General features: G+C 37.6%; 2 protein-coding genes and 1 long non-coding RNA gene across 9 annotated transcripts in view; 2 read left to right on the forward strand and 1 right to left on the reverse strand.

Moving 5' to 3' along the window:
- Positions 1-13,852, forward strand: part of LOC5568448 (target of rapamycin complex 1 subunit mip1) — a 29,705-nt gene extending 15,853 nt beyond the window's left edge. Inside the window, exon 4 of the mRNA XM_021851088.1 lies at positions 12,593-13,852. Within this exon, the coding sequence (XP_021706780.1) occupies positions 12,593-13,439 (847 nt within the window). The 3' untranslated portion in view covers positions 13,440-13,852. The remainder of the gene's footprint in view (positions 1-12,592) is intronic.
- Positions 13,853-21,136: 7,284 nt separating this feature from the next.
- On the forward strand, positions 21,137-22,083 carry LOC110678089. Its single transcript, XR_002501449.1, has 2 exons — positions 21,137-21,238; positions 21,876-22,083. It is a non-coding gene; the product is annotated as an uncharacterized LOC110678089 (long non-coding RNA).
- The window catches only part of LOC5568449 (sorting nexin-17), a 59,674-nt gene continuing 55,148 nt past the window's right edge, over positions 21,907-26,432 (reverse strand). For 6 of the 7 annotated variants that reach the window (XM_021850671.1, XM_021850666.1, XM_021850668.1 and 3 more), the window contains exons 5-7: positions 22,683-22,889; positions 22,525-22,620; positions 21,930-22,461 (exon numbers count right to left, since the gene is read on the reverse strand). In XM_021850671.1, coding sequence (XP_021706363.1) covers positions 22,252-22,461; positions 22,525-22,620; positions 22,683-22,889 — 513 coding nt within the window. In that variant the 3' untranslated portion in view covers positions 21,930-22,251. Of the gene's footprint in view, positions 22,462-22,524; positions 22,621-22,682; positions 22,890-26,432 lie in introns of all 7 variants that reach the window. The other variant, XM_001652231.2, reaches the window with a different exon arrangement.

Genomic DNA, 26,432 nt, shown 5'->3' on the forward strand with positions numbered 1-26,432 from the left:
CTGATATGTAACTGTCCAGTTTTTGCGCAAATGCTATTCCAATTACTTGGTAAACACTTATTAAGTGAAACTGAATTCGGAAGCCTGAATCTTCAAGACATTCTGTTATTCTTAACTCGCTGTGGTAATGAGCTATTGGCTCTCTTTACGCTCATGCGTTTTGCAGTGCCCTTTTTAGGGCGCTGTTCGAACCCATTGCACACTGGTCCAGGAAGCTAATTTAGGCGGACATGAGGTTTTCGTCAAGATTTATTGATTTTAGAGCCATAGTTGCTTCTGAGAATATGCTCAGAATTTTCAGTACTACAAAATGTACGGATCAAAAATTTGTTTACGGTGATCGCAAGAGTGACGTATACGCCAACTTTTTTTATTTTAACGAATCGTTAGCTGGTATGTTCAGCAAAGTTGCAGCAAATGATCATAGAAACAACTTTGCTGAACAAACTTTTTCTCGGTTTTGCTTAAGATTCGATAATTAAGTATTTTTAATAAAAATTTCATTTGCTACAACTTTGCTGAACATACCAAAGTTGTATTTCTTATGGTTTTCATGTTATTTGAGTTTTTCATCATAAAATTAACTATGTTGTATGCCTTGTATCTCAACTATGAGCACCTCAAAAAAATATATCCTTCCACCAAATGATTTTGCAGTCTTTCAAGTACCTGTGAGCAAAATTTGAAGAAGATGATATTATTCTATCTCGTTTAAAATCAATTTTACTAATGGACGATTTGAGAAAAAATCCATATTTATTGAGTACTAGTAGTCCCGGCAAACTTTGTCTTGGTGGTGGTTGGTCCCTAGTTATAAATCCTACCTCCGTTCTGGTCACGATCTTCAGATTATCGTGATTCGTCAACATTCGTATTGATAAAGTGGGAGGACAGAAGTAAAATTTGAAAGAAACGAATGCCAGAACAGGTATCCACCGGCGACGCCAAACGGACCAACGTAATGTGGTGTAATTTGGAATTTGTGGATTGAATACTGACACCTATATATATGTATATATATATTTTTTTTTCAAGCATCAATATGGATGACTCTCGAGGATTGCTTAACGTAAAAGGGGTTATGACAAGGTTGTGGATTTACTGGGTAAATCCATCACATTGGGGTTATGACTTTGTGTCTAGTCAGGAATAGGGTCTGATTGGTATGGTAGAATGCAATAGAGTTCGGAATTGATAGACAGACTTTGAGGAAAGAAGTTTTCAACGTACACACTCAATCTCAGTTTGGCTGTTCGGTATTTTTTTTTACGGTTTTAGAACCGTAAATTATGAAAATTACTGAATTTTCAGCTGTTCTGCTTTTAATCACTGATATTCAGCAACATATTTTTCATTTTACTGAAATCGGTAATTGTCGTTACTGATAGTTCAGCTATTTTGAAGCTTTACCGTACAGGCACAGTAAAATAATAAAGTCAGTAAAATGCTAGTACCGACTTTCAGTATCGATAAATTGTTAGCTGAGAATTTCAGTAAAACAAAAAGAAAACAAATCCTCATGCGGGTCATTGTCAAATAACAACTCTAGCAGCAGAAATAATTGTAAAGATGATGAGCTCCAGCTTAAAAAAGACATAAATTTATCGCGGGTTTTTCTTGTGCTCTCTTTGAATGGTAAGTAATCGAATATTGGCAACTTGTTATTATAAATATCGGATCTAATTCCATATATTATCCAAGATTATCCAAGACAAATTTAGACAATGGAACTTATACTACGGTACAATCATATTGAGGTTAGGCTGCATTGTTTCCGGAAACATCCCAAAGAAGATGGCCTCATATTAAGCAGTCACGGAAAACCAATTTGTTTTTTGGAGACAAAGTATATGTTGCCAATTTTCGATTATTAAAATTTTTAATTTCAAACAAACTACTCTAATTCATGATTACATTTTTGAAATCTTGAAAATTGTTTGAGAGGGAAAGTCCCGGATTGGAATTGATGAGAATGATTCGGTTTTAATAAAGTAGCATTGCATACAAATAATGGGAAGGATCGGGAGGGCCCTACTCTTGAAACTGAAAAACTCAGCAAAAAAAGTAAACAAAATATTTACCGAGAAACCCAGTAATACATGTACACCAATCATTACTGACTAAATCGTTATTTTTTGACAACTGGAATAGCTTTTAGATTTACGGAGTTTTCGGTACATATCAGAATTACTGAGTTAACTCTGCTGTTCAAAAACCCAGTAAAATTTTACCGACTTCGGTAATAAAATCTTAGTGTGTAAGGCAGCAGTACCTTGGAACTTGGAGGGCGCAGATCGGGAGAGTTGGGCAGCTGTTCATGCTGGGTTACATTATGTAGAAAGTGGAATCTGTTTTGCCGCGCACAAATTATGGGAAGTGTTTGAAAATGGCTTCTTGTTTAGATTGTGTAACGCAAGAGAGCATTTTTAGCTTTGCGTTATATTAGGAGGTTATTTTTATTTTATTTTATTTTATTTTATTGATGTACAAGGGGGTCAGGGGCCAAGTCTCCAGCATAAGTTTGAAAACTCATACCGTCCATAATACACCGAGGGATTTGGAGTTTTGGAAGTAGGCAACGCAACATCTTTGACCAGAAGGTTCTTTAAGTTTTGCTTTTACTCTAGACTTCCCCTACACGTATGAATGATGCAAGGTCGAAAGAACATGAATCAGTCATACATATAACGGTAATGAAGTGTTTTGCCTAAGGATATGTGAAAGGAGGGATTTTGTGTGGTGTTTTGTAAATCGCTCTGTGGAACAAATTTGTTATTAGTTAAATAATAAGTTCATTTGATTTACCTTTCAATTAGTATTCAATGATTACAGAAACTTTATACTTAACAAAGGCGTGGAGTGCAGCAAGCTAGGTGGGCGGATCAAGTGCGCATCGATTTGGCGAGCGTGGGGCAGAACCGAGAATGGAGAGATGCGACCGCAAACCGACGTTTTCTCGGCCATTACGCTGCCATGATAAGAGATGCCTTTCCTCTTCGATGAATTATTCCTCGATGCGGGTTAGATATGAAAACAAGGATAAAGAAAGAATGAATGTTAGTGATTGTTACATGCTTGATGGCAGTATTGGCGTACATTGAAGTCATACAAAATTCGCTCTTTGGATTCCCACGATAACAATCCCTGAAACTAATGATAAACAACAAAAAAAGAATCCGAAAGAGCGAGAACCTTGATTTTTCAATGTATGACAATCCAGCTTTATTGCATGTAAGAAGTTCTTGGTGATATTCTCACAACGGCCATTCAGAATGGATCGACGGATGTAAATAAAAGATCATTAAGATAAAATTAACGCGACGACATGTTAGTAAGCTCAAAACGATTATTATATTTGCAACTGTTAATTTAAATAGTTAAGCTAAGGGTCAGTCATTGTATATAACTTTATAGATAAGCAGAAGTAAAGCACGAACGCGAATCCATCCCATCTTCAAATGCACAACACTTCATTCTGGAACTTTAGAACGTCCATGTTGTAACTTGTTCACACAAGAAATCTGCCTCGACCGAGTTGGCAGAACGCGCCCATACCCCTTTCTGAACCAAAGGACAGAGAACTAATACCATGATACCTTAACTACAAATACAAAAGCTACTTCTATGTTATTTCCACTACTACGCTCACAGTAATTATGTTATGATCGTTAGAATAAAAACGATAGAGGTTACTACTACATAATACTACTCAAAGAACGCTAATGTCGCCAGTGTTGGTGTGATAAATGCAAAGTAGTGCAAGAATGCTTAGAGAATTAAATTTGTTATAAATTACAGCATTTTGTTCAACAATATTATATTATATTATATTATAAAAAGATAGTTAAAAATGAAACATTTCAGTAACAACAGTGCCATCGGTTTTCTAATTATTATACATATATCAGTAACACTACTAAACCATCTCTAATACCGCTACAACCTACCTTACTAAATAACGCAAGACCATAAAATGCCGTAATTCAGAACATTTTGCAATATTTCTCAAAAATAGTAAATTATTGTTAATGATAATTTTGATTGGAATTATGATGCATTACCAGCATATACAAATAGCGGTATGGGTAAATTTCAAATTTTTTCTTAAATTTCAACAAATTTTGGACCAAATACGCTTACGGATTTAGGCGATGCGCTGAATTACGGCACCTTACGGTATTACTAAGGTAATAATTACTACATTGTTAGTAAACCTAACATAAATGCCTATTTTCAATGACCTGTGAGACGCAGAGACCACCCGCACCCACTCTTGCGCCTCGTGGTCTACTGAAAAAGATTTATGTATATTGAACTAATACTACTATTAGAAATAGTGCTACTGAAGAAGGTGATCGTTGGTTTCCCAGTCTTGTTAGTGATTTGAGTGTTAGTAGAGACTGGTAGTAGGCCCTGCCGGTCCCTCCAGCATTACGCGTAGTTATCTGGTGTTAGATCATGCGACAGTAACTAAACTCATGCTGAAGGTGTGATAAATCAAGTGTTAAATATATTTAAGCATTGAAACACATGTCATTATTTAACTTAAAACTATTAGACTAGCTTACATTTTATAAGTTATAATTACGATAAATTTTCGCGATCAATATATTAGCATTAGAGTAATTTTTCACAATATCAACAATATGTAATCACTTGATGAATCACCGTCAATCCCATCACCTATGGACAGGGTATATTAGGAGGTTATTATAGTGTTATTATAGGGTCTACTGATGACTGTGTAGGTATTTTAAGGGTGATTGAATGAAAGTTTTGTTGAGGGTAGTTATTGTTGAATTTTAGCATTTCGTAATTGTTTTGAAATGTTTGTCGTACAATGAGAAAGAATTTTGGGGTATTTGTTTGGTTATTATTTGCGCTTTTGCACTTGTAAATGTTTTATCGAGAGATACTTTGTGTTAGGGAAGTGTAGGAGGATAAATTATAATTTATTAGAATTTTCTGATAGAGGCAGAGTTCACATGCTACTAAGGTATTGGAAAGCAAATGAGAACCACATTAAATAATAGATGAACACTAATGCTCATATTTTTATATTTTCATTTCATCGCGGTCCTCATTGCCCGAGCGGAGACGATAAAACTCGAGTTGGATATAATCGACGCAACTACGATACGGAAAAGAAACAGATGAGAAACTATCGATACATTTATTTAACTATAAAAACCACGTTTTAACGTAATAACTTTATTTATTTCTTCTCGTTTCAGCAATCCAACAGCCAAACCATCTCTACTATCTTTTTCATTTCCTCTTCGTTACATTTATAGTCCCTCTGGTACTGAATCGAATGACGCATTCCGCTTTTTATCAGCGCTGTCTTTGCTGTACGTTGAGCATGGTGTCGGAGGTGGTGTGCTGTGTAAAACATCTGATGTGCTACACGGCACGCTACTTCCGGCATTTTGTTGGCGCGCGGGATGGGCAGTGCTGGTGATGATGTGGAGGGCGCTATTCGGTTTAGTGCCAGAGGGACTATATCTATTTAATGTATCTGAAACTTGTGGGACCGCTTTAAATACCGGCGCCTGCTTGTGGAAGATCCCGGTGTGCTAAACGGTATAGGACATGTTAACGGGGGAGGCTTGGTAGGTCCTCACCTAGCCCGTGTCTAGATAGGCGGACGGATGTCTGCCAGGGTGTGGATCGAGCAATTACAATTACAATTACTAGTAGTCCCGGCAAACTTTGTCTTGCCATCAAGTAGGCTGTTGAAATATAGCATGCAATCTTCTATACAAAATGACAGATTAGTTTTTTCCCGTTCCATCGACTATTCCGAAGACATTCATAAACTTTTTCTACGCACGGAGCCCTTGACGAATGCGACAGTTGAAGAATTGTGACTATCCGTTGATCCGTTCTCAAGTCATTTCGTGACATACAAACACCATTCCATTTTTATTTATATAGATTCATACATGTTCAACTCACAAAAGTCATGGCTACCTAAGCACATCAAACCAAAGGTAGCACGTGTGTTTATATAGAAATATAAAGTACATCGTTTTTCAGTTGTTTTCGATTAATTTGGAAGCTTCTGCAAGAAAATCATTGTCTTTTCCTCTACCAGTATTTAATATATTCCTAAGCAAGATCGTCGGGTTGGAAGTCAACATAAGCCGTATAAAATACATGTACAATATGTACAGTCCGATTGAATTTTGTGGTATGATTTACACGGCATCTACTGATGGATTTATTCCGCATTTCTTGAGCTTCTTCGGCGGCATGCTGGACAATATCAATCTATGCGAAAGTAGTTTTTGCACCGTTGGAATGAGTACGTACCAATCGTAGAACTGGCGATACTTACAGTACGTTTCTGACAAAATCTGTTCAAATGCCTCCTCGTTAATATCCCGATTAAAGTTAACTACTTTTAAAATGATTGAGATCCAAAAAAGGAGGTATTTTTCAAGTCCCGTTATTTCTACTACTGTATCTTTCTTCTTCTTCTTTTCTGGCGTTACGTCCCCACTGGGACAGAGCCTGCTTCTCAGCTTAGTGTTCTTATGAGCACTTCCACAGTTATTAACTGAGGGCTTACTGTGCCAATGACCATTTTTGCAAGCGTATATCGTGTGGCAGGTACGAAGATACTCTATGCCCTGGGAAGTCGAGAAAATTTCCAACCCGAAAAGATCCTCGACCGGTGGGATTCGAACCCACGACCCTCAGCTTGGTCTTGCTGAATAGCTGCGCGTTTACCGCTACGGCTATCTGGGCCCCTCCCATTACTACTGTATCTACTTCCTGTAAGAAGCGGCGTTCCGAGTTCCTACCAACTGGAAGAGGTTGCTTCAGTCTCAGACCCAACCTTCCTTTGAGAGCTTTTCGTGGCGATCCTTTAGAATGCTGTTACCCTTACTGAAACGCCTACAACTATTGAACGGAAGTGGTGTTGTCCAGGGGGGGGGGCCCAGATAGTCGTAGCGGTAAACGCGCAGCTATTCAGCAAGACTAAGCTGAGGGTCGTGGGTTCGAATCCCACCGGTCGAGGATCTTTTCGAGTAAATTTTCTCGACGTCCCAGGGCATAAAGTATCTTCGTACCTGCCACACGATATACGCATGCAAAAATGGCCATTGGCATAGTAAGCTCTCAGTTCACGGTGTCTCTGGTAGAAAACATTAATATAAAAAAATCAGTATCGCTGAAACACCCACCAAATGAAAGCTTAGGCTTTTCCCTTTCATTTGAGACCTGTTTGGAAATGTTCTATCGGGGGGTCCTGAACATTTTTATTTTATTTTAGTAAGAGATACGTACCATAAGTGATCTTCTTCCACCAATAGTATGATACAATGAATCGCTTGTACCATATCAAACCGTAGAAGGCCATGACAAATATTTCTGGACAAACATTTGAAAAGGGTTGGAGAGGTCTTGAGCCTTTTTTCAGAAACGTTGCTGTTGATCCCTTTTTAGCTCGCCCATGCAAACTAACACCACTATCAGAAAGATTAGTGTTAGTTCTTCCTGATACTAGTATTGGTGAACGTGATCGAGTTGAATTGGGCTCAACAACATCTTACAAAGCCATTGTTCACCAATGTCGATGTGCCCTTTTTAAATGTTTGTCCAGATTTCCATAAAACAAGCTTGTTTTTGTTTGGCAGTGTTGCTGTTCAGTTGATTATAAATTCAGTAATTAGTAAAATTGTATATTTTTAATCAAAATTTATTTAATTATACAAAACTAAAATTGTTGTAAATAGTATTTAAAATTTTAAATAAAAAAACTTTTGGAGATTTAAAAGATTTTCAATAAATAACCCTTATTTAGATTCAGTTGTGTGCTACCGTCTTAACATTCAAATATATTTTCATAAGATATTGCTTTTTACGATAAGTAATAAACAAAGCGTTTCAGAAAACATTTACTCATGGATTATTACATTACAAATGGTTTCACAGATTGCACAAACAACTAAATTGGCATCAATAGTAGGGAAATTGGCGCTGCATTGCTTAAGTTGTCGCGTTCTAAGGTGGTATAGCGAAAAATTGGTGATTGTGTCGCGTGATAAGTTTATAAATTCATTGTTTTGGGTCAACATTTTGGTTTGCCGATTAGAGGTATGGTATGCCTGTTAATAATTACAATAAATATATCATAATTTCACACCTATTAATAAATATATATTTACGCTTCACTCTGTCAGGAGACCTGAAACATGAAACCAAAAAGCCACGAATACAATCGTTCGAAGATTTTCGTATTGTGTTTAAAGAATATGTGTCTGCAACCGTTATCAGCAATAGTGGTTGATATTATTGAACAGCACATTTTTCACGACATCAGGATTAAAGTCTGGTAGGGTAGAAGCACCGGTTTTGGCCATACGGCAGCTGTAGCCATAGTGGATTATACACCGTTTCACATAGGCAATCAGCATGAAACCTTTTGTGTTCAGTAGATCACATTCATATAATACAGCTACCTACATTTACTCGTCCAAATTGATTCGAAACATAAGAAAAACAATTGATTTTCCTAATAATTTTAACTCCCATACACCTAATTTGGCCAGGGCACTCCTAATTTCGCCACTCTCATGAAAAATCAATGCGATTGTCCAATATAGGAACCGAAGTTAAATCTCTGGCCGAAACTGGTTCCATTGGCCTATATTGACCAACGGGATTTTCAAAGCGAAAAAATGGTTTTTGCTCAGTTTTGACACATAATATGGATTGAAAGCTTGCATTTGACATATTTGTAGAGCAAATACGGCATCCCATTTAATTTTTATTGTCATTTTCTCTTAGGCTGGCCAAAATCGGTGCTTTTACCCTATTGTCCTACAAAAATATGTCGAGCTTGCACGTTTATTCGTTCACTAATTAATTTAAACTCTTGAATATAGCACTGTATAAATATAAATACAATTAAAAATCTACCACTCGAAGCATGTGAGAACAACAATCTCACCAAAACTAAAGGCAAAACGTGGTAGACACAGTAATGCAAAATGTAAGTGCCAATTGAATTGCTTGGTTGTCGAATCTACACGGTTTACCACCCAATGTACAACATAAAAAAAAACCATTTGTTCGCTGATGACTTGTTTTTGATTAAAAAAAAGTGATTAGAGCACCAGATGAACGTTGCAGTTGAGCAGCTGTCTAAGGGGTTTGGATGTTGCAATCGCCCAAACATCGCCTTCAAAATCAGCAGACTTAACCAATCAGTTCAGGGGTTTTTAGAGGTAACACATCTGCACTTTAATTTGAACGATAATGCAGAAACTGAATTAAAACCTGTAATATACTGTAATAACGTTCAGGGGTTAGTTGATTATGTGACGTCCAAAAAGGGGTTGGCCTGGGCAGTTCGATCTGCAAGCGATGGAGAAGGGTCCTCTAATCCTTTACCCTGTCGATTATCGAGCATAATTCCGACGTCATCGAGACTCAAAGCCGATGTAAGGATACTGACGTAAAAATACTGTTGCTGCTTGCTGTTGCTTCTGGCGTTTCAGATAAATATTGCAATATTGAAAAAATTTGGAAGACACTGTTGCTTTTGAATAATTTTAGGTGCTTTATTGCTGGAGATTTTAAAATCGTCAATCTGTTTTGCGTAATAATGGGAGATAGTTCAACATTTCCTTGCCCATACTGTACCAATGTAGCTGCTCATCCACGAATACTTGGTTACATACGCGTCCGCGAAATGGAAAAGTCACGGCTCGGACCATAAACTGGAGGAGCAGTTCTGCAATTGTTTTTACTATCCACTGCTCGATAGATCACCCGACGAACAAATTGCCCGCCACCTTCCTTGCATATTTCACTAGGTGTTGTCAATCCAATTGACAAAAAAGTATAATACATTGATCCAAATAATGTCGAGGAATGGGTAAGCATCAGCAGTTTGATTGTGTGATTCATAAAGATGACTTTAAAATTAATTATTTTATTACAGGTGAAGATCATCAGTTGCCTAAGCCACAGCAAATGTGGATTCACCAGCTGACACTGTCAAAAGCTTTTAAAAAATCGGCATGTTTTGGAAGTAAAATGGGATTCAAGTTTGCTAGTAATTGAAATTTATCGTACTGTTCTGTAGATTATCAATTTTCAATGAAAAAATGCATTTCAGGCGCTTGATCATTTTGATCAGGCACATAAAAGTTGTTTTCAAAGAAGTCTGGATGATGATTTTGCAGAAAAGGTTGATAACTTTTCAAAAACGTGCTCACCCAATAGCTGGAAGTTCCACATTAGCGCTATCATATCCTGGAGTTATGTAAAATCATAGGAAGAGGTTTGAGCAAATACGGGAAACAAGCCAGTGAAACCGTGCATTTCGATCTTCAAGTTGCATGGAATCATGTTAAGGTTCCGGAGAACTCCGAAGCATGTGATCGACAGCATCTTTGAGCTGTAGTAATGTACAATAGTGAGCATTTGTAGGCCGTATTAACCGTATTTACTGTATCGATATGTCGTGTTTGTAATTGGTTTAAATAGAATGGTATAATGGTAAATCCTTTTTATTAATTGGTTAACTATTCGTAGTAAATTTTCTCTTGGCTACCTAGATAAGCATGAAAGAAAATGACTATGTGAACCATCATTTAGAAATCAGTGCTGAAAAAAACGGCATTGTACTGTTTTGAAAAAAAATGTTCAGGATCCCCCGATAGAACATTTCCAAACAGGTCTCAAACGAGAGGGAAAAGCCTAAGCTTTCATTTGGTGGATGTTTTAGCGATACTGATTTTTTTATATTAATGTTGTTCTACCCGAGACACCGTGAGTTAATAACTGTGGAAGTGCTCATAAGAACACTAAGCTGAGAAGCAGGCTCTGTCCCAATAGGGACGCAACGCCAGAAAGAAGAAGAAGGTGTTGTCCAGCATGCCACATTACCATAAGCATGAGCATGATTGACCGCCCGCAGATGCTACTCCGTTATTGCAAGAACAGCTGTGTTTACACAGGGAACCAACAGACACTACTCGGGATCAGTAGCATCCTCAATGTGTAAGTACTGGTGCTCTCATTATTATAACAAACAATAACGGCGCTGGCTGCGTCCGAATAGGTCAATTTAGGGATGGGAGGGAAATGTTGACGTGTTACTTCCTTTATGGAAGCCGAGGAGTCCTCTGCACTTCCACAAGTAAACACTGGCAGTTTGGATATGGGGGAGGGATTCGTTTTGGTAAACGATAAATATATAATTAGGAATGAATGCGCCTAACCGGATTCGCGATATTACTCGATAAACGTATTGAACGCCGAACAAGTGTTCGTCACTCGCCCTCATAGGAGCAAGCGACAAGATCAAAGGATCAAACACTACTAACGCGCTCCGCGACCCGCGACATAATTCCACCGTGCCACGCGAGCGACGCGCAACACGATTGATCCTGCCCTCATCACCCGCCCCCGTAGGAGCAAGCGTCAAGGTCGAAGGATCAAACAGAACTTTCTGTCCAGCATGCCGCATTACCAAAGAAAAACATGATACGTGGAATCCATCAGAAGATTCTGAGAAAATCATGCCACATAATTCAATCGGATTGTAAATATGTTGACTTCCAACCCGATGATCTTGCTTAGGAACGAGATAGAAAAGTATCATCTTCTCCAAATTTTGCTCACAAAAAAATCGCTTGGTGGAAAGAAATATTTTTTTGAGGTGCTCATAGTTGAGATACAAGGCGTACAACATAGTTAATTTTAAGATGAAAAACTCAAATAACATGAAAACCATAAGAAATACAACTTTGGTATGTTCAGCAAAGTTGAGGCAAATGATTAGTTTAAAAACTGCGTAGAACATAGTAGGCCAATACAACTAAAAAATAAAACACTTAAGAACAAAAAACGATTTTTTATTAAAAATACTTAATTATCTCGGCTCTTAAGCAAAACCGAGAAAAAGTTTGTTCGGCAAAGTTGTTTCTATGATCATTTGCTACAACTTTGCTGAATATACCAACTTACGATTCGTTAAAATAAAAAAAAGTTGGCGTATACGTCATTCTTGCGATGACCGTAATAAATATTTTGATCCGTACATTTTGTAGTACTGTCCGCCTAAATTAGCTTCCTGGACCAGTGTACATTGTGGTATGAAGCTACATGCTCTCATTTCGCTTATGCTATCTTCCCTCTTCAAAAGATCCCACTCCTATTTCCTCCCATCTTTCCCTTCCCTTTCCTCTCCCATCGGGTAAATGATGAAATATGCTCAAATATGGCGATGGCACAAATCTCCCAACTGGTGGGGAACGTGCCTTTGGAGCCGACCTTCTGATACCTGATACCCTTTTCGAAAAAATACCGTGAGGTCTGATTGAGGATATCCTTAAAACATTAGTTTCATGAACTGCGTCACGTGGGCTCAAAGTATATACCTCTTATTTTATATTGTTGCACACATTTGAACACTGTATTAAGTTCACCAATCTGAAATTTATCAAGCAAAACTACGGTGAAGCGCTGAAGCCTCTGAAGATGTTTTAACTTTTACTCAATCCAGTGTAAGCACAAAACCACATTATTCTCTATTGTCTAATGTAACCAACGTTCAATTCTTTTTCAGAGACCACATTACTTGGCAAGATCACGCCGATGAGAGCGGAAAAACTCACGTTCTGAAGCACCCCGTCGTTACTGGATCCCAGTTCAAAGTCACCTCCCTGCTGCCAGGTATTCCCCATCACTCATCGTCCCTACTGATCGGTTACAACGATGGATCTATTCGCTTGTGGCGCATCGCCACCCAATCCGATCCGGAACTGATCGGCGCTTGGCAAGGGCTTCACGATTACGGCGATGCCACTCCTTCGGCAAAAACACATGGCATTGCGATGACATCGATCGGCAATCAACAGTTGATCACCGGTGGGGATGCAAAGTACCTTCGCAAGTGGAATCTTGCCATGGAAGCAACAGCGGGCGATATCAGCATTGGAACCGATCAGGCGGTGACGGCTCTCGTCAGCAATGGGGTGTATAATATCGCAGCTGGATTGGACGGCGGAACCGTACGGTTGTTTGACACGCGAGCCGAGGCAGATGGAAAAATTGCAGTTGGACCGAAACACTCGCATCCGGTTCGGGAGATCAGCCTGCGGGCGGATGATCTGAGCCTGGTCAGTGTGTGCAGTGGAGGAAGTGTCCACCTAGTGGATTTGAGAAAGATGATTCCAGCTGTGAAGAAATGGTCGTGGCACGCGGTACCGATGGGAGTGGCCATTCACCAGCGCTTGGATTTAGTTGCTTTCGGTGGGACCGAGTCGTTGGAAGTTTACTCGATCGATGGGGAACGACAGTGCGATTTGCAGAAGGGAGCTTCTTGCGTAGACTTTCACCGGGTGGATGCAGTGCTAGGAGCCGGAAGTACACGAGACAATGCCGTGCTTCTCTACGGGGAGTGGGGCCAGTGAGAGACCGGTAGGTAAGACACAAAGTTGATTGCTTTCTTTCAACTGATTTTAATCCCTTTGCTTACGATAATATAGAGAACTGACTGATTTTTATTCCTCGTATAAAGATAGATATTGTTCATTACAGTACTCCGTTTAACGACGCGTTACGCGTAGCCTTAATCGGATGGATTTCTATATTGATAATATTGTACACAGGTGAGTTGAGCTTATGTAGTACGCTATGAGAACAGTTTCCGTATTTTCCACTTCAGCTTGGTTGTCTAGAGTTTTCATGTCTGCCTCTCGTGATAGCTGTGTTGTTGAATTACTTCGTTGAGATATGTGGCTGTTAGGAACGTGCAATTTCAACATGGGAGAAGTGCAGTACTTGGGGTAGACCATAGTTTATTCTGCTATTTCTGCATAACTCCGTACATACACAAATCGCGTCCCGGTAGGTATTTGTTAAATGCCAGTAGATGGAATTAAGCTTCGGGTGAGAAATTAGCTATGAACTTCTGGAGGAGCCTAACATGACAACCTTTTCTTTCCAAAGATTTTTGGTGGACTTTTCTACTACCAAAGTAGTGTGTCCATAAGTTACAGTACGCGAACCATGGTAAGGACGAAAACGGCTTGGACAAAGCAAAATTTATGGTTGAAAGGTGGAAGCAGCACTACGACGAACATTGAAATAGCGCGGATATTGTAGATACCGAGGGTCCAAGAGCCGTTCATAAACCAAATCTGGACAAACATTTGAAAAGGGTACATCGACATTGGTAAAGAATGGCTTTGCAAGACGTTGTTGAGCCAAATTCAGACTCGCGAAGAGGAAGAATATCAACGTCATATGCAGCCCAGATTCTGCTGTCAGATTGTAGTCAAATTAAACTGTCATGAAAATCCTCAGTCAGCGAAGCAGTTTTTACAAAGATACTGATAAATCTAAACATTAGACTAGCTGTTTCTAATGTCTGCTACGTTTACTGGCATGAAATTTCACTAAAAAGTATATTTATGCTTCGGTGTGATGCAAACGCAATTATTCTTTGCTGATATGTTCATGTGAGAGTTTGAACTGCTCGCGCTTGATTGATATTAAGACTGAGTGGAATAAGAACTCAGCAATCACAGTATAAGAAGACCGTCTTTGCGAGTCTCATCTCAAATTCAACTCGATTCACAGTGGACTTCTCTGCAAAAAAAATGTCTTTAAATTCAATATCTCTGGATGCCGCTGGAAAAAATAGATCCTTTTGTCGCAAAAGAAAGATTTTTTCATGGGCTAAACGATAGTGAGGTGAGTGTTTACTGCAAGTTATTTTTTCGTACGGTTTTGGCCTATTAAAGGTCATTTTACCCTATTTTCAATGGAAGTGATGCATTCATAATTCAATATCTCTGGAATCCACTGGAATAAAATCGATCTTTTTACCGCAAAAGAAGAACTTTTTCATGGACAAAACTATAGTGAGGTAAGTGTTCGCTGCCCGTTATTTTTTCGTGCGGTTTTGGCCTACTAAAGGTAATTTTACCCTATTTTTTATGGGAATTAGATGTTAATAAATGTATATCTATAGACTCCTCTGAGATAGAAACGATCTGTTCGCCTCTGAAGAAATATTATTTCATATTTAAATGGATGGTGGGATGAGTATTCATGGCAAACGAGTTTTTTGCACGAGTTTGTCCAATCGATTGTCAAATTACTGTTTTTGTTAGAAATTATATACTTCTTAATCAATATCTCTGAATTTTGCAGAGAAAGAACCGATATTTTTGCGTTTCTTTTGATTCCGCTGAGATACTAACGATCTACCTCGAAAGAATCAAAAAATTTATGAGTAAATCAATGGTGGAGTGAGTACTTACGGTACGTTATTTTTTCGCATAGGTTTGTCCTATCAAAGGTAATTTTACCCTGTATTTGTTAGAAAAGAGATACCTCAATATAAACCTTACCATCGATAAATATATATAAAGTAGTTATTAATATGGCTTATGGTCGGATTTTTTGTTATGTTAAAACATTTTAGAAAGACTTATCTTATCGGTACTTGGTCGTTGTCAATACTTAAAGTAGAAAGGTGTAATGATTTTTTCATTGGATGCGAGTAACTGACGCTGAAAAAGACAACTGGTAAGGTACAGTGGGGGAAGTGTATCAGTGGAATAAGTGAATCATTTGTCCATATTAAGCATAAATACTTGAATATGTTGAATGTTTTCGCACCATTGCTTCGTTTTAGGTTATATTCTTACGTCCACACTAATACTATTGCAAAACTGGTACTACACATACACTAACACAAGCAAACTTGTTAGCAGCAAAAATCAATTAGTTTCAAAATGGTTTTCTACCAATCAAAAATCCATTGTATCTCAGTCTAAAATCGAATACTATTAGTTTTTTGAACACATGGTGAGCATTTCAGTTCTAATTTCGATGAAAAATATGTGATTTTTATAAATAAATACACACTCAATACACATAATCCAAACGTCATTGCTACGTGAAAAATCACGTAGATCATTCCGCATTCATTTTGCCTCCTATTCACCTGACTAAGGTAATAATTACCAGAGCATATATGAACACTAAATGGAGACCCGGTGATTCTTACTGAGGCTACCAATCGCACTTACGTAAACATCACGTAGGCATTTGAATTCATTTGGTCATCGCGTTCATTCTCTGTTGAGCTCAGTTGTCAAAATGGTGGCCGATACTATCTCAAGAAGCTACTGCTGCTGGACTTCAAACTAATCTTAAGAACAATTCCAAGGTAAATATTAGTTAAAATCCTTAGAATCCCAAATTAATTTATACTTTATACCTTGTTTTACATCAATTTACAGAACGTTGATTGTTTTGAATGGAACTGACCCTGGACAAATTTGCGAGGAACGTGCGTTTCATGGACTGTTCCGACAGTTCCGACGATCGATATCGCGATGGTGGTCAGTCAGTGTTTTGAAACCATTAATGGAATATAATAGTTTAATCCCTTAGTTATTTGACCTTCTTTCAAAATAAACTTATAAAAAAGCATGTGCAAAACAGGATTGATTTTCATGAATTGATTCCGATAACTTTAAATGAAAATGTCCCTAGGATCTATTGAAAAGCTTTGTAAAAGCTACGTGAAAAATCATGTAGCTGTTACGTGGAACTTCGATGGAACTGATGAGGTTCACTTGTTCATGTGTTCATTCGGTGTTCCCTATGATACACGTAAGTGCTACGTGAAAAGTGCGATGGAAAAAAACCACGTATGTTTTCACGCAACAACGACGTGTGGATTTTTTTGAGTGCAGATATATTGGACATGGTACACTTACCCCTACTTCTTCATGGGGTGGGGTAAGTGGATCAAGTATTATTATCATTTGTTGGCAGACTACTTACAAGAAATTAAATAAGTTTCAATATCCGCAAACGTTGCTTTCCTTTAACTTTGTCCATTCCTAGCCCAAATTTGTCTAAGTGGCCATAGAAAATTTGAATTAATCCACCGAAAAGGTATATCAATCTTTCTGGTATAAAAAATATAAAAGAATGAATATTGCAGAAGTCAAGCAAAACTTTTCGTGGTATATCTTTTGTTTGTCATCCACAGAAAAAAGTTTGATTAACATTATTAACGTTAGCTGTACATAACAATGAAGTTGACTATTGATTTTTCTGTATTCACTTACCCCACGGTACCTTAATCGAAAAACGCTTATCTGTCAAAAGATAAGTAATCAGTATGGAATTAAAAGATACAATATTCATATCAACTTTTTTGATTCTTTTCGTTGCAATTAGTAAATACTGAGTGCAAGTGTTTAACTCGGCCATAATAAAAATAATCTAGCACCTTGAAATTCAACCTCAACCAACTCATAAGGATTTTTTCATTAACAGTCGAAAATCGATTGTACACCAGAAGAATCTAGTAATTGCACTTAAAAATATTGTCGAGAATGGGTATAATGGCCATCAAATAACTAGATCAGTAAGAAAAATCGCGCGCCCTAATTACTCACCCAATTAGCAATTAACTCGTGAAACTTGGTTACTTTTGAGGTAAAGAGTTCGTTTGTATCTCAGCGGAACCAAATATAATATTTATAAAAATCTCATTTCATTCATGTGTCGAGATTATTCAACAAATCATTTATTTGATTATGAAATAATCTCAGTGAAGTCAAGAGAATTGATTTATAAACATATATTTCTCATCAATAATAGGGTAAAACGTTTTCCCATTGGTCAGAACCGTACAAAAAAAAGTACCATGAATACTTACCTCACTACCGTATTACCTATGCAATAGAAGTTCTTTTGTGGTAAAAAAAATCGATTCTATCCCACTGGAAATCAGAGATATTGATTTATGTTTCAATCATTTCCATTAAAAATGGATTAAATGACTTTTAATAGGGCAAAATCGTACGAAAAAATAACGTGCTGTGAACACTTACGTTAGGGTCAGTGTTCCCTTAGTGGACAGTCCCCTATAGTCGCACTAGTGGCTTTTTACGGCCGTTTTGCTATGAATCTTTTCAAAATATTTTTTGACATGAAGGTCAGGAGCTATTTATCTAAGTACCATTGATACACAGCTTGATTTTGTTCAAAAAATGATCTAAATAATTAGTTTTGCTTAAAATTTGTGCTCCCTTGCGCCTATAGTTAACCTATTGTTCCTATAGTAGCACTACTGAGAGAAACTATTTTTTATTATACGAAATAATCAATGAATTAAGTACTTTTTTTACATCAAACGAAAGCTTTTGATCTACACTTTGAAGGAAAAATATAAAAGCTTTGTAAAAATACGGTTTTGATTAGTATTTTGCCAACGCCGTGATGCTAGTGCTACTATAGAAACAGAAATTAGAAATAGTGCTACTATAGGCACATGTATTCCTATAGTGGCACAAGCGATAATAAATGCAAACATATGAGTTTTCGCAGTTTTCATATTTTTTCCACAAAACCTAGATAAAAAGCTTTCAGATGATGTAAAAATAATGACGCTATCGTTATTTTTCAATTTTATACGAATATTTGTTCTTAGCTATGCGGCTATTGGTACATCGACCCTACTATCGTTTTGCCCATGAAAAAATCTTTCTTTTGCGGTGAAAATTTCGATTTTATTCCAGCGGAAACCAAAGATATTGATTTACGAATATATTATTCCATTTAATAAAGGGTAAATTGACTTTAAATAGATCGAAACCTTACAAAACAGTACCATACTGTGAAAGCTTACCCCATTATAGTTTAGCCCATGAAAAAATCTTTCTTTTGCAGTAAAAAGATCGATTTTATTCCAGCGGAATATTTAATTATAAATATATCACTTCAAATGAAAATAGCGTAAAATGACCTTTATTAGGCCAAAACCGTACGAAAAAATAACGTGCAGTGAACACTTACCTATCACTATCGTTTTGTCCACTGTGCAGTGCTGGGAATGGTAATAGTAGTAGGCTTGATTTTCCAGAAAGTCACGTGTCTCTTCCCAGTACAGTACTCGATATTCCGTATCTCGATATCGAGTTAGAGAACCATAGTTAAAGTTGGTTTTCAGTTGGTAACTCGATGGTCCCTTGGATTGCAGTTGCATTGGTTTTGTGTTCTGTAACTCGATACCTCCCTAACTCGATGGTCCCTTCAATTTCGAGTAAGGGAGAGTTAACTGTAGTTTAAAAACGTGTTGGGTGCATGAATGCGAGAAATAGAACATTTTCTACAGTAATTTTGGGTTGCCCTTAGCAACGGGTGTTTTGCTGTGTTCAAGGCTTTTTGCCTACAACAGCGATGGGCGTGAGTTTCACTGCTTTCGCTGACTGTGATTTACCTAGCTTGGATACCGTGGTGAATCAAAATCCGGACGGTATCAATATCCGGACACTCTGATAACATTGATTAAATAAAGGAAAAAATATATGTAAATATGTTTAATTTTATGCATCAATTTTACCTTTAATATTGTTTATCATTTTACTAAAACTTGTGGTGTAGTAATCATTGCCAAATGATTGATAAAAACAAAAACAGAAAATATGCTCCAGTCAGACACAATTTCTTCGCAGTGCAAGTTCTTCTCGGTTACGCGTCGATGGAAGCTCCATCCAGTTCGGGTTGATAATATTGTGATTGATTTCAAATTTTTCAAAGGTGTTTTCAACATAAGTGCGAACGGAATTATTAATTATCAATACAGTGGCATGAAACTTTATAAATTTGGGTAAAATGCTATTATTTAAGTATTTAAATTGACTGTCCGGGTTTGAAGACGAGTGGCTCGAAATCCGGACGAGATAAAATATTGCTGAAATTGGCATATGTGAACGAAAATTTTGATAGTATCTTGAAGAGAAAACTTGCAGAAGATCTAGTTAAAGTGTTATGTGACCCCTCACTCCGTATTCCTCTTAAAAACCTGTATTATTTATGTGAAACCGTAGTTCTAAACACAAGCGTCCACAGGAATTCTATGACTTCAATTGAGGTAATAAAAACACAAATTTACTTATATTTCATATATTTTTGAGCAACGTAGAGTGAATGAGTACATCAATAACATAACAAGGTGGAGTTTAATTGGATAAAGGAACACTTATTACGTATTTTACGAAAATATTTCATGAAATTATACAGCTGTCCGGATTTTGATTCACAAGTGTCCGGATTTCAAGACAATGCTTGTTCCAGGTGTCCGGATTTAAGGACAAGACAAGAATTATTGATTTAACTATTTAAATGATAAAATATTAATTTTCAATCAAAAACTCATTATTGTTACTTGTACGGTCATCTATGCTTATGCTTATGCTTATGCTTATGCAAAAACTCATTATTGTTACTTAGATAAGATATGAATATATATGTCCCTGCTTAAGCGTCCGGGTATTGATGCAGCACGGTACTGTACAGTGAATTTCAGATTTTTTCCCAACCCTGTCAGGAAAAGCTAACACTAATCTTTCTGATAGGGGTGTTAGTTTGCGTGGGCGGGCTTAAAAGGGCTCAACAGCAACGTTTCTGGTAAAAGGCTCAAGCCATTTTGGGCCCTTTTCAAATGTTTGTCCAGACATGATTTATTAGAGAGAAGAGCGTGTTACCAAAGACCACATAACGTTTAAATTAGAAAATTCAACAAGAATTCGGGGTTTATAAACAGCATGAAGCCAGTGGCAAGAATGATTATATCAGTTTCAGAATGGCATTTCTTACGCTAGGCGAAGTCAAAGATATAATTTTAATAGCATCTTCTTTTTTCTGACTTCATTTTCCAGCTGGGATAGAGCCTGCTTCTCAGCTTAAAGTTCTTCGAGTACTGTCACAGTTATGAAGTTTCTTTAAACGAAGATACTCTTTGCTCTGGGAAGCTAAGAAATCTTCCAATCCAGAAAATCCTTGACTGGAGCAGGATTCGAATCGGTCACCCTCATTAGAAGACACGGAAAACGATTTTTTATTGAGAATTTTCCCAAATCGCAACAATACCTATCCCGCACTAGAGAACGCGATATTAAAGCAGTTGAGGGCTTCTGTGCGATTGAAAACCTTTACCGAGAGATGACCCGCAGAATAGCGGTACCGTTACTGATATGCAACCGTCAATGTAGGCTGTCAATGTCTGTACACACTTAGATTAGATTGCTGGGGTCAGTAAAAAATTTGCCGGGTTTTTGGACTACCAAGCAAAGTCAGTAAAATGAAAATTATCGCTACGCGGAATTTACCGCGTTTTTACCGAACGGATTGAGTGTGTAGATTTCTGTTCAGAGCGTTAGTTTAGTATGATAGGGTCTACCCCGTTTGGCATAATGCCATTTGGCATAATGCCGTTTGGCATACAGTCGTTTGGCATAAAGTCGTTTGGCATAATAGTCGTTTGGCATAACAGTTGTTTGGCATAATAGTCGTTTGGCATAATGGTCATTTGGCATAATTTGAAAAAGGAAGATACTGTAATGGTACAGTAATATGCGGGGCCATAAGATGCGTCATAAAATACTATGTTCCTTTTTTTCAAATTACATGGAATAACTTAGGCGTCGGATACATTTTTGTTAAAAATGCTCTATAATATCCCGGACATAATGATCCCGGAAGTCATGTGTGATGCAATTTCAAAAGAGCTTCATTGGATATTGGTTTCCTTGAAAAATGAACATTAGAAGTATGTCCAATCAATAATTGACAACGGAACATACGATCTTGAACTGTTTATCCACACCCCTTTGCTTAATGGAAGGAATTTGATCAAATTCAATGTTTTTCACAATTATGCCAAACGGCTATTATGCCAAATGGCGATTATGCCAAACGACCGTTATGCCAAATGGCATTATGCCAAACAGCTATTATGCCAAACGACTGTATGCCAAACGGCATTATGCCATACGGCATTATGCCAAACGGGGTAGACCCAGTATGATAAGCGTTTTCTTCTGTTCGATAGAATAGGATGGCTTTTTATTCGTCGTCATTTATTGTTGGAAGACTTGGCCTTACTTGCGCCTTACATCGCGTCAAAAATGATGAAGTTTTGCTTCGACTATTGCATGCTAGTCGCGCTAGTTATATAACATTATAAAAAGGAGGAATTTACAACATAGTACACATGCATTATGCCTTATACAGAACTGGTAGACAAATATATATACAACAGTGGTTTCCGAAAAATCGCAACCTTTGTCCTAGCAATATACGCTTCGAATATGTGCTCTAAATGCATCAGACTGGGGTAGAGTAGTGTGTGTTGAATGTTGAGAGAGAGAGCTCAGTGTTGCTTTCCTGTTTTCTGCCGCTCTACTTCTACAGATCGTCATCTCCGATCCACTCGAAGGCTTCGTTGTGGACGGAGTCTTTCCCGCTTTTGAAGCGGACCGTCGTGTTGAACTCTTTGAGCTTCCGTCGGATGAAGGAAGACGAGGACGATGAGGAGGAGGACGAGGTACCGTTGCTCGGTGGCGGACGTTTGCCGCTTCCGTTGGATTGTTGATTCGATGTACTGTTACTGTCACTCTGGCAATGAGAAAAGTAATGAATTAGCGGTTATGCTCTAAAAAAAACTTTAAAAATACTTACTATACTACTGAGGGTATCGGTTGAGCTGGAATCGGTGATGTAGTAGTTGGAACCGTCTCGTCTAATGTACGACAGAGGAGCAAATTCTTGGTGGGTCTGAAAAATGACAAAACAATTCAGAACTAGATTCCGGCTTCAGTAAAGTTCAAGAGCTATACCTGCACATTGTTGATGTCGGATCCATTTTTCTGGTTGAGCAGTTCGTCCACTATCGACTGAAGGCACACAGACATAAGCATCGACTGTTCGCTGTAGATTGTGATCCACTTGAGCTGATTCTTTGCCATCAGGTATTCGAACGATAGCTCCAGATTGCCACCCGGTTCCCGGCTCTCCGACGACGAGTTGGACGAAAGTTCCTCGTTCTGAAACAGCCGAGGAAGGTTTAGGTTTAGAATGATTTTTAGTTCCAGATGTTCAACGGTACTGAGTAGGAAGGGAATCCTGTAGAAGGATCATAGGCAGTATAATTAGACCATTCGTCGGATCAAAGAATATGCTAATCGTAATACGTAGTATTGATTTGCAGCACAGTGATAGCTGGTGACTTTAATGCACGGGCAGTGGAGTGGGGTAGCCGCTGCACCAACCAGAGGCCAACTATTGTTGGAATCCCCAGCCGGATGAAATGTAGAGCTGGCAAATGTGGGTACAGTTAGTACCTTCCGCAGAAATGGTGCAGAATCGATTATCGACGTAACGTTTTGTAGTCCTAACCTTTTAGGTGCCATGAACTGGCGCGTTGATGACGGTTATACTCATAACGATCATCAATCGATTTGCTATAGTAAGGTACCGTGGGGCAAGTGGGTAATGGAATTCGCATAGTTGAGATTCTTCAAATTCTAGAGACTTTAAATTGAAACAAATTAGGTCGTGTATATTTTTTAGCTTGACTCCCACCAAATATAAGCAGCATGCTGAAATTGATTTTTATGAAAAATTAAAGAAAAAAATACAGAAAAAGTTTTTGAAATATGTCTCCTTACTTTCCTTACTCTCCTACACTTGCCCCCCCGTTTTGAATAATCAATTCAAAAATAAACAGTTAAATCCACGATTTCTATAAGCTTTAACATTTGTTAAGGCTTCCCAATGAACAATAACATAAGTAATATGTAAACAAAGAAAATGTTATTCTTTTCACTTGAATTTTCTTCTGTTCAGTTATGTTAGTTGAAATGATTCGACAACATTATAACTGCAACATTTCCAATGTTAGTTCTTACATTATAGGACAGCAATTGCATTTCTGCTCTGTATAATTCCCACCGCTCGTTATTTGTTTTTGAGAAAGCGGATATGACGTCGGATAACTCTTCGGGAGAAATCAAACGGAATCCTTCAATAACGTATTTAGAATCTTTTTTATGTGGATAGACCTATATCCCATTTTTATGTTTTGAACAAGCTTTACATAGACATTCCACGAGATTTCCGTGTGTTCTCTAATATTGCAACTTTCCAGTCAACGTCTTCCTTTTAATTGGCTGCCCGAAGTAGACATATTAATATTGTAATGTTTGGCAACATCTTTAAGAGAAGTTCAATGATTTCTAATAGCTTTTAACGCTTGAGTAAAGTGTTTCTTGAATTATCAGCACGTTATGTTTTTCTATGATAATTGCGAACCATGTTTACTTATGGCGACTTAAAGAGAAAACACAAATTCAATCTCTAATGATAAACTTTTCACTTGCCCCACATGATAAGAAAATTGACGGTGTTTAAATTTAGTTATTTTTAGGTCTAGGGTAGGTGTACCAGTTATGGCCATAGTGGTTCCCTATTTCGCCATACGTGATATCTTGAATGCCTTCACATTTTGAAAAATCTTTTGTGTTTTAGCAGTAAGATAAAGGATAAATCTTGATGTTAAAACATTCAGAAAGATTAAAAATGTAAAAGTTAACCATATTTGGCATATGGCCAAATAGGGAACCACTATGGCCATAACTGGTACACTTTCCCTACGTCGAATTAATTCTAAAACTTTTTTTATTGCAGTTTGAAACTGTCACAGAAGACAACTAAGAAGTGGTACAGGAAATTGTTTTCCGAAACTTTTTTCCACTGAAAATATTAAAATAAGATTGTACGCTGCCAACTTGTTACGGAGTAACAGTTGACAGGTTAACAATTTTTCACTCTATTATGCAATAATGGCTGAAAAATCTCAGAAATATCTTACCTATCGTAATGTTCTCAATGGCCTCAAAGGTTTACGCATGAGTTCAAAACGTTATTTCACATATTCAGTGAAATATATCAATTGTTTTCACTTACCCCATTTACCCACTTGTCCCGCGGTACCTTATACCTAATACCAGGCGAGCGGAGGGCAGTGCGATGTAGCTCGACCTAAGCCCGAGGTTGTAAAACAGCGCGCTTCGACGGCGAATTTTTCGCTGAAGCCCTGAGGCGCGGACGGAACACTCTGGACCCAAACGGCGAAGAGCTAGTTGATGAAACCTAGTAGGATTCATCATTCATCATTATTAGTTGTAAATGTCGATAGTGTTATTAGTATCCACGAGTATCCCTTTTACTTAGAGGAAGTTTCATCAAAGACTTATTACCCTGAAGTACTTAGTTATATGATGGGTAGAGGGCTATGTGACTCCAAACTTCTTCTTGACACATTCTTCATCTTTATACACACACTCAATAGGTTCCAAATACTTTTATGAAGAAGTTCTCAATTAGTCTTTACAAAATGACTCGCCATACAACTATTTTTCGCTTGCAGTTTTAGCTATTTTTCGTACATAGACACCAAATGCAAGGTATGCAAATTTGGTGAAATATTCTGTTGAGAAAAGACTAAATCATTGAATCAGGTGGGGTTTGCTCATCAAACCTTCCGGTCCGCCTCATAGTTACGTACTATTCGGTGCTGGGTGTAGTTCTTGTTTTTCCAGCTGTATTGAAAAGCATGAGCCATAGTCTTTGGCATACAATCGGATCTTTCTTTAGCAGAAAAGAACCGAAATGTCTATCGACGACCGGTGATTGCTAGCAGATATAGTGGAGAGCTTGTCTTGAAACGTTCATCGCTTCAAGCTAGTTGAAAAACTGAATACACTGATTGCCTGTCGATCAGAGCCGAACTAGGCATAGATCGTATACATACATCTGAATCTATATGTCTCCGTTTCGGACACAAGTTCACTTCGGCCGGCACAACAAATTGGTTGAAAAATGAGAGGAATTGTGTTCAACAGGCTAAATTATGTTTTACTCTCAATTATTATTTGCTTTTTATTATAAAATACATATGATCGGTGTTCAGACAGACTGGACCAGATGAAATTTTGGTGTCATAGAGATATGGTGGTAACACGATCATTTTTGATTTTTCTGATGGTATTTTGATACAGACGTATCATCAAAAAGATAAGTTCCATCATCACAACAAATAATGCAAATATTTTGATATTTTGAATGCCTGGGGTACGTTTTCCTAAAATCATTGAAAAACACTTGATTCAGTCTGTTTGAACTCCGACTATATTATTATTTGTTTCTTAAATGTTTCACGCATTGTGACCGAAGCCAAATTATCGTCGACAACTACGATTTGATGCTAAAATTGAGCAGTATTAGTGTGATAAAGGTGTTTTCTAATATGTTATTTTATGATTTAACTAATACAGAGTATTGCACTGTGAGTATACAAAAGGTCAAAAAAGTATTTAAGATCAAAATTCCAAGCTCGCCAAAAAATGGTTGAAAATAAGCCTTGTGAGACCCGATAATTCTGTTGCCATGGGGCTTTATCTGATATAATAAGGCATCAAAGTATACTAAATATGGCTGCCGAAAAGTGCCGATTCAGGAGAGACTTGCTTTGAAAAATGGTCGAAAATTATATAAATTTTAACATAATTTCATTATATCTTGGAATG

Source organism: Aedes aegypti, chromosome 3 (assembly GCF_002204515.2).
Source record: "Aedes aegypti strain LVP_AGWG chromosome 3, AaegL5.0 Primary Assembly, whole genome shotgun sequence".
Classification (NCBI taxonomy): domain Eukaryota; kingdom Metazoa; phylum Arthropoda; class Insecta; order Diptera; family Culicidae; genus Aedes; species Aedes aegypti.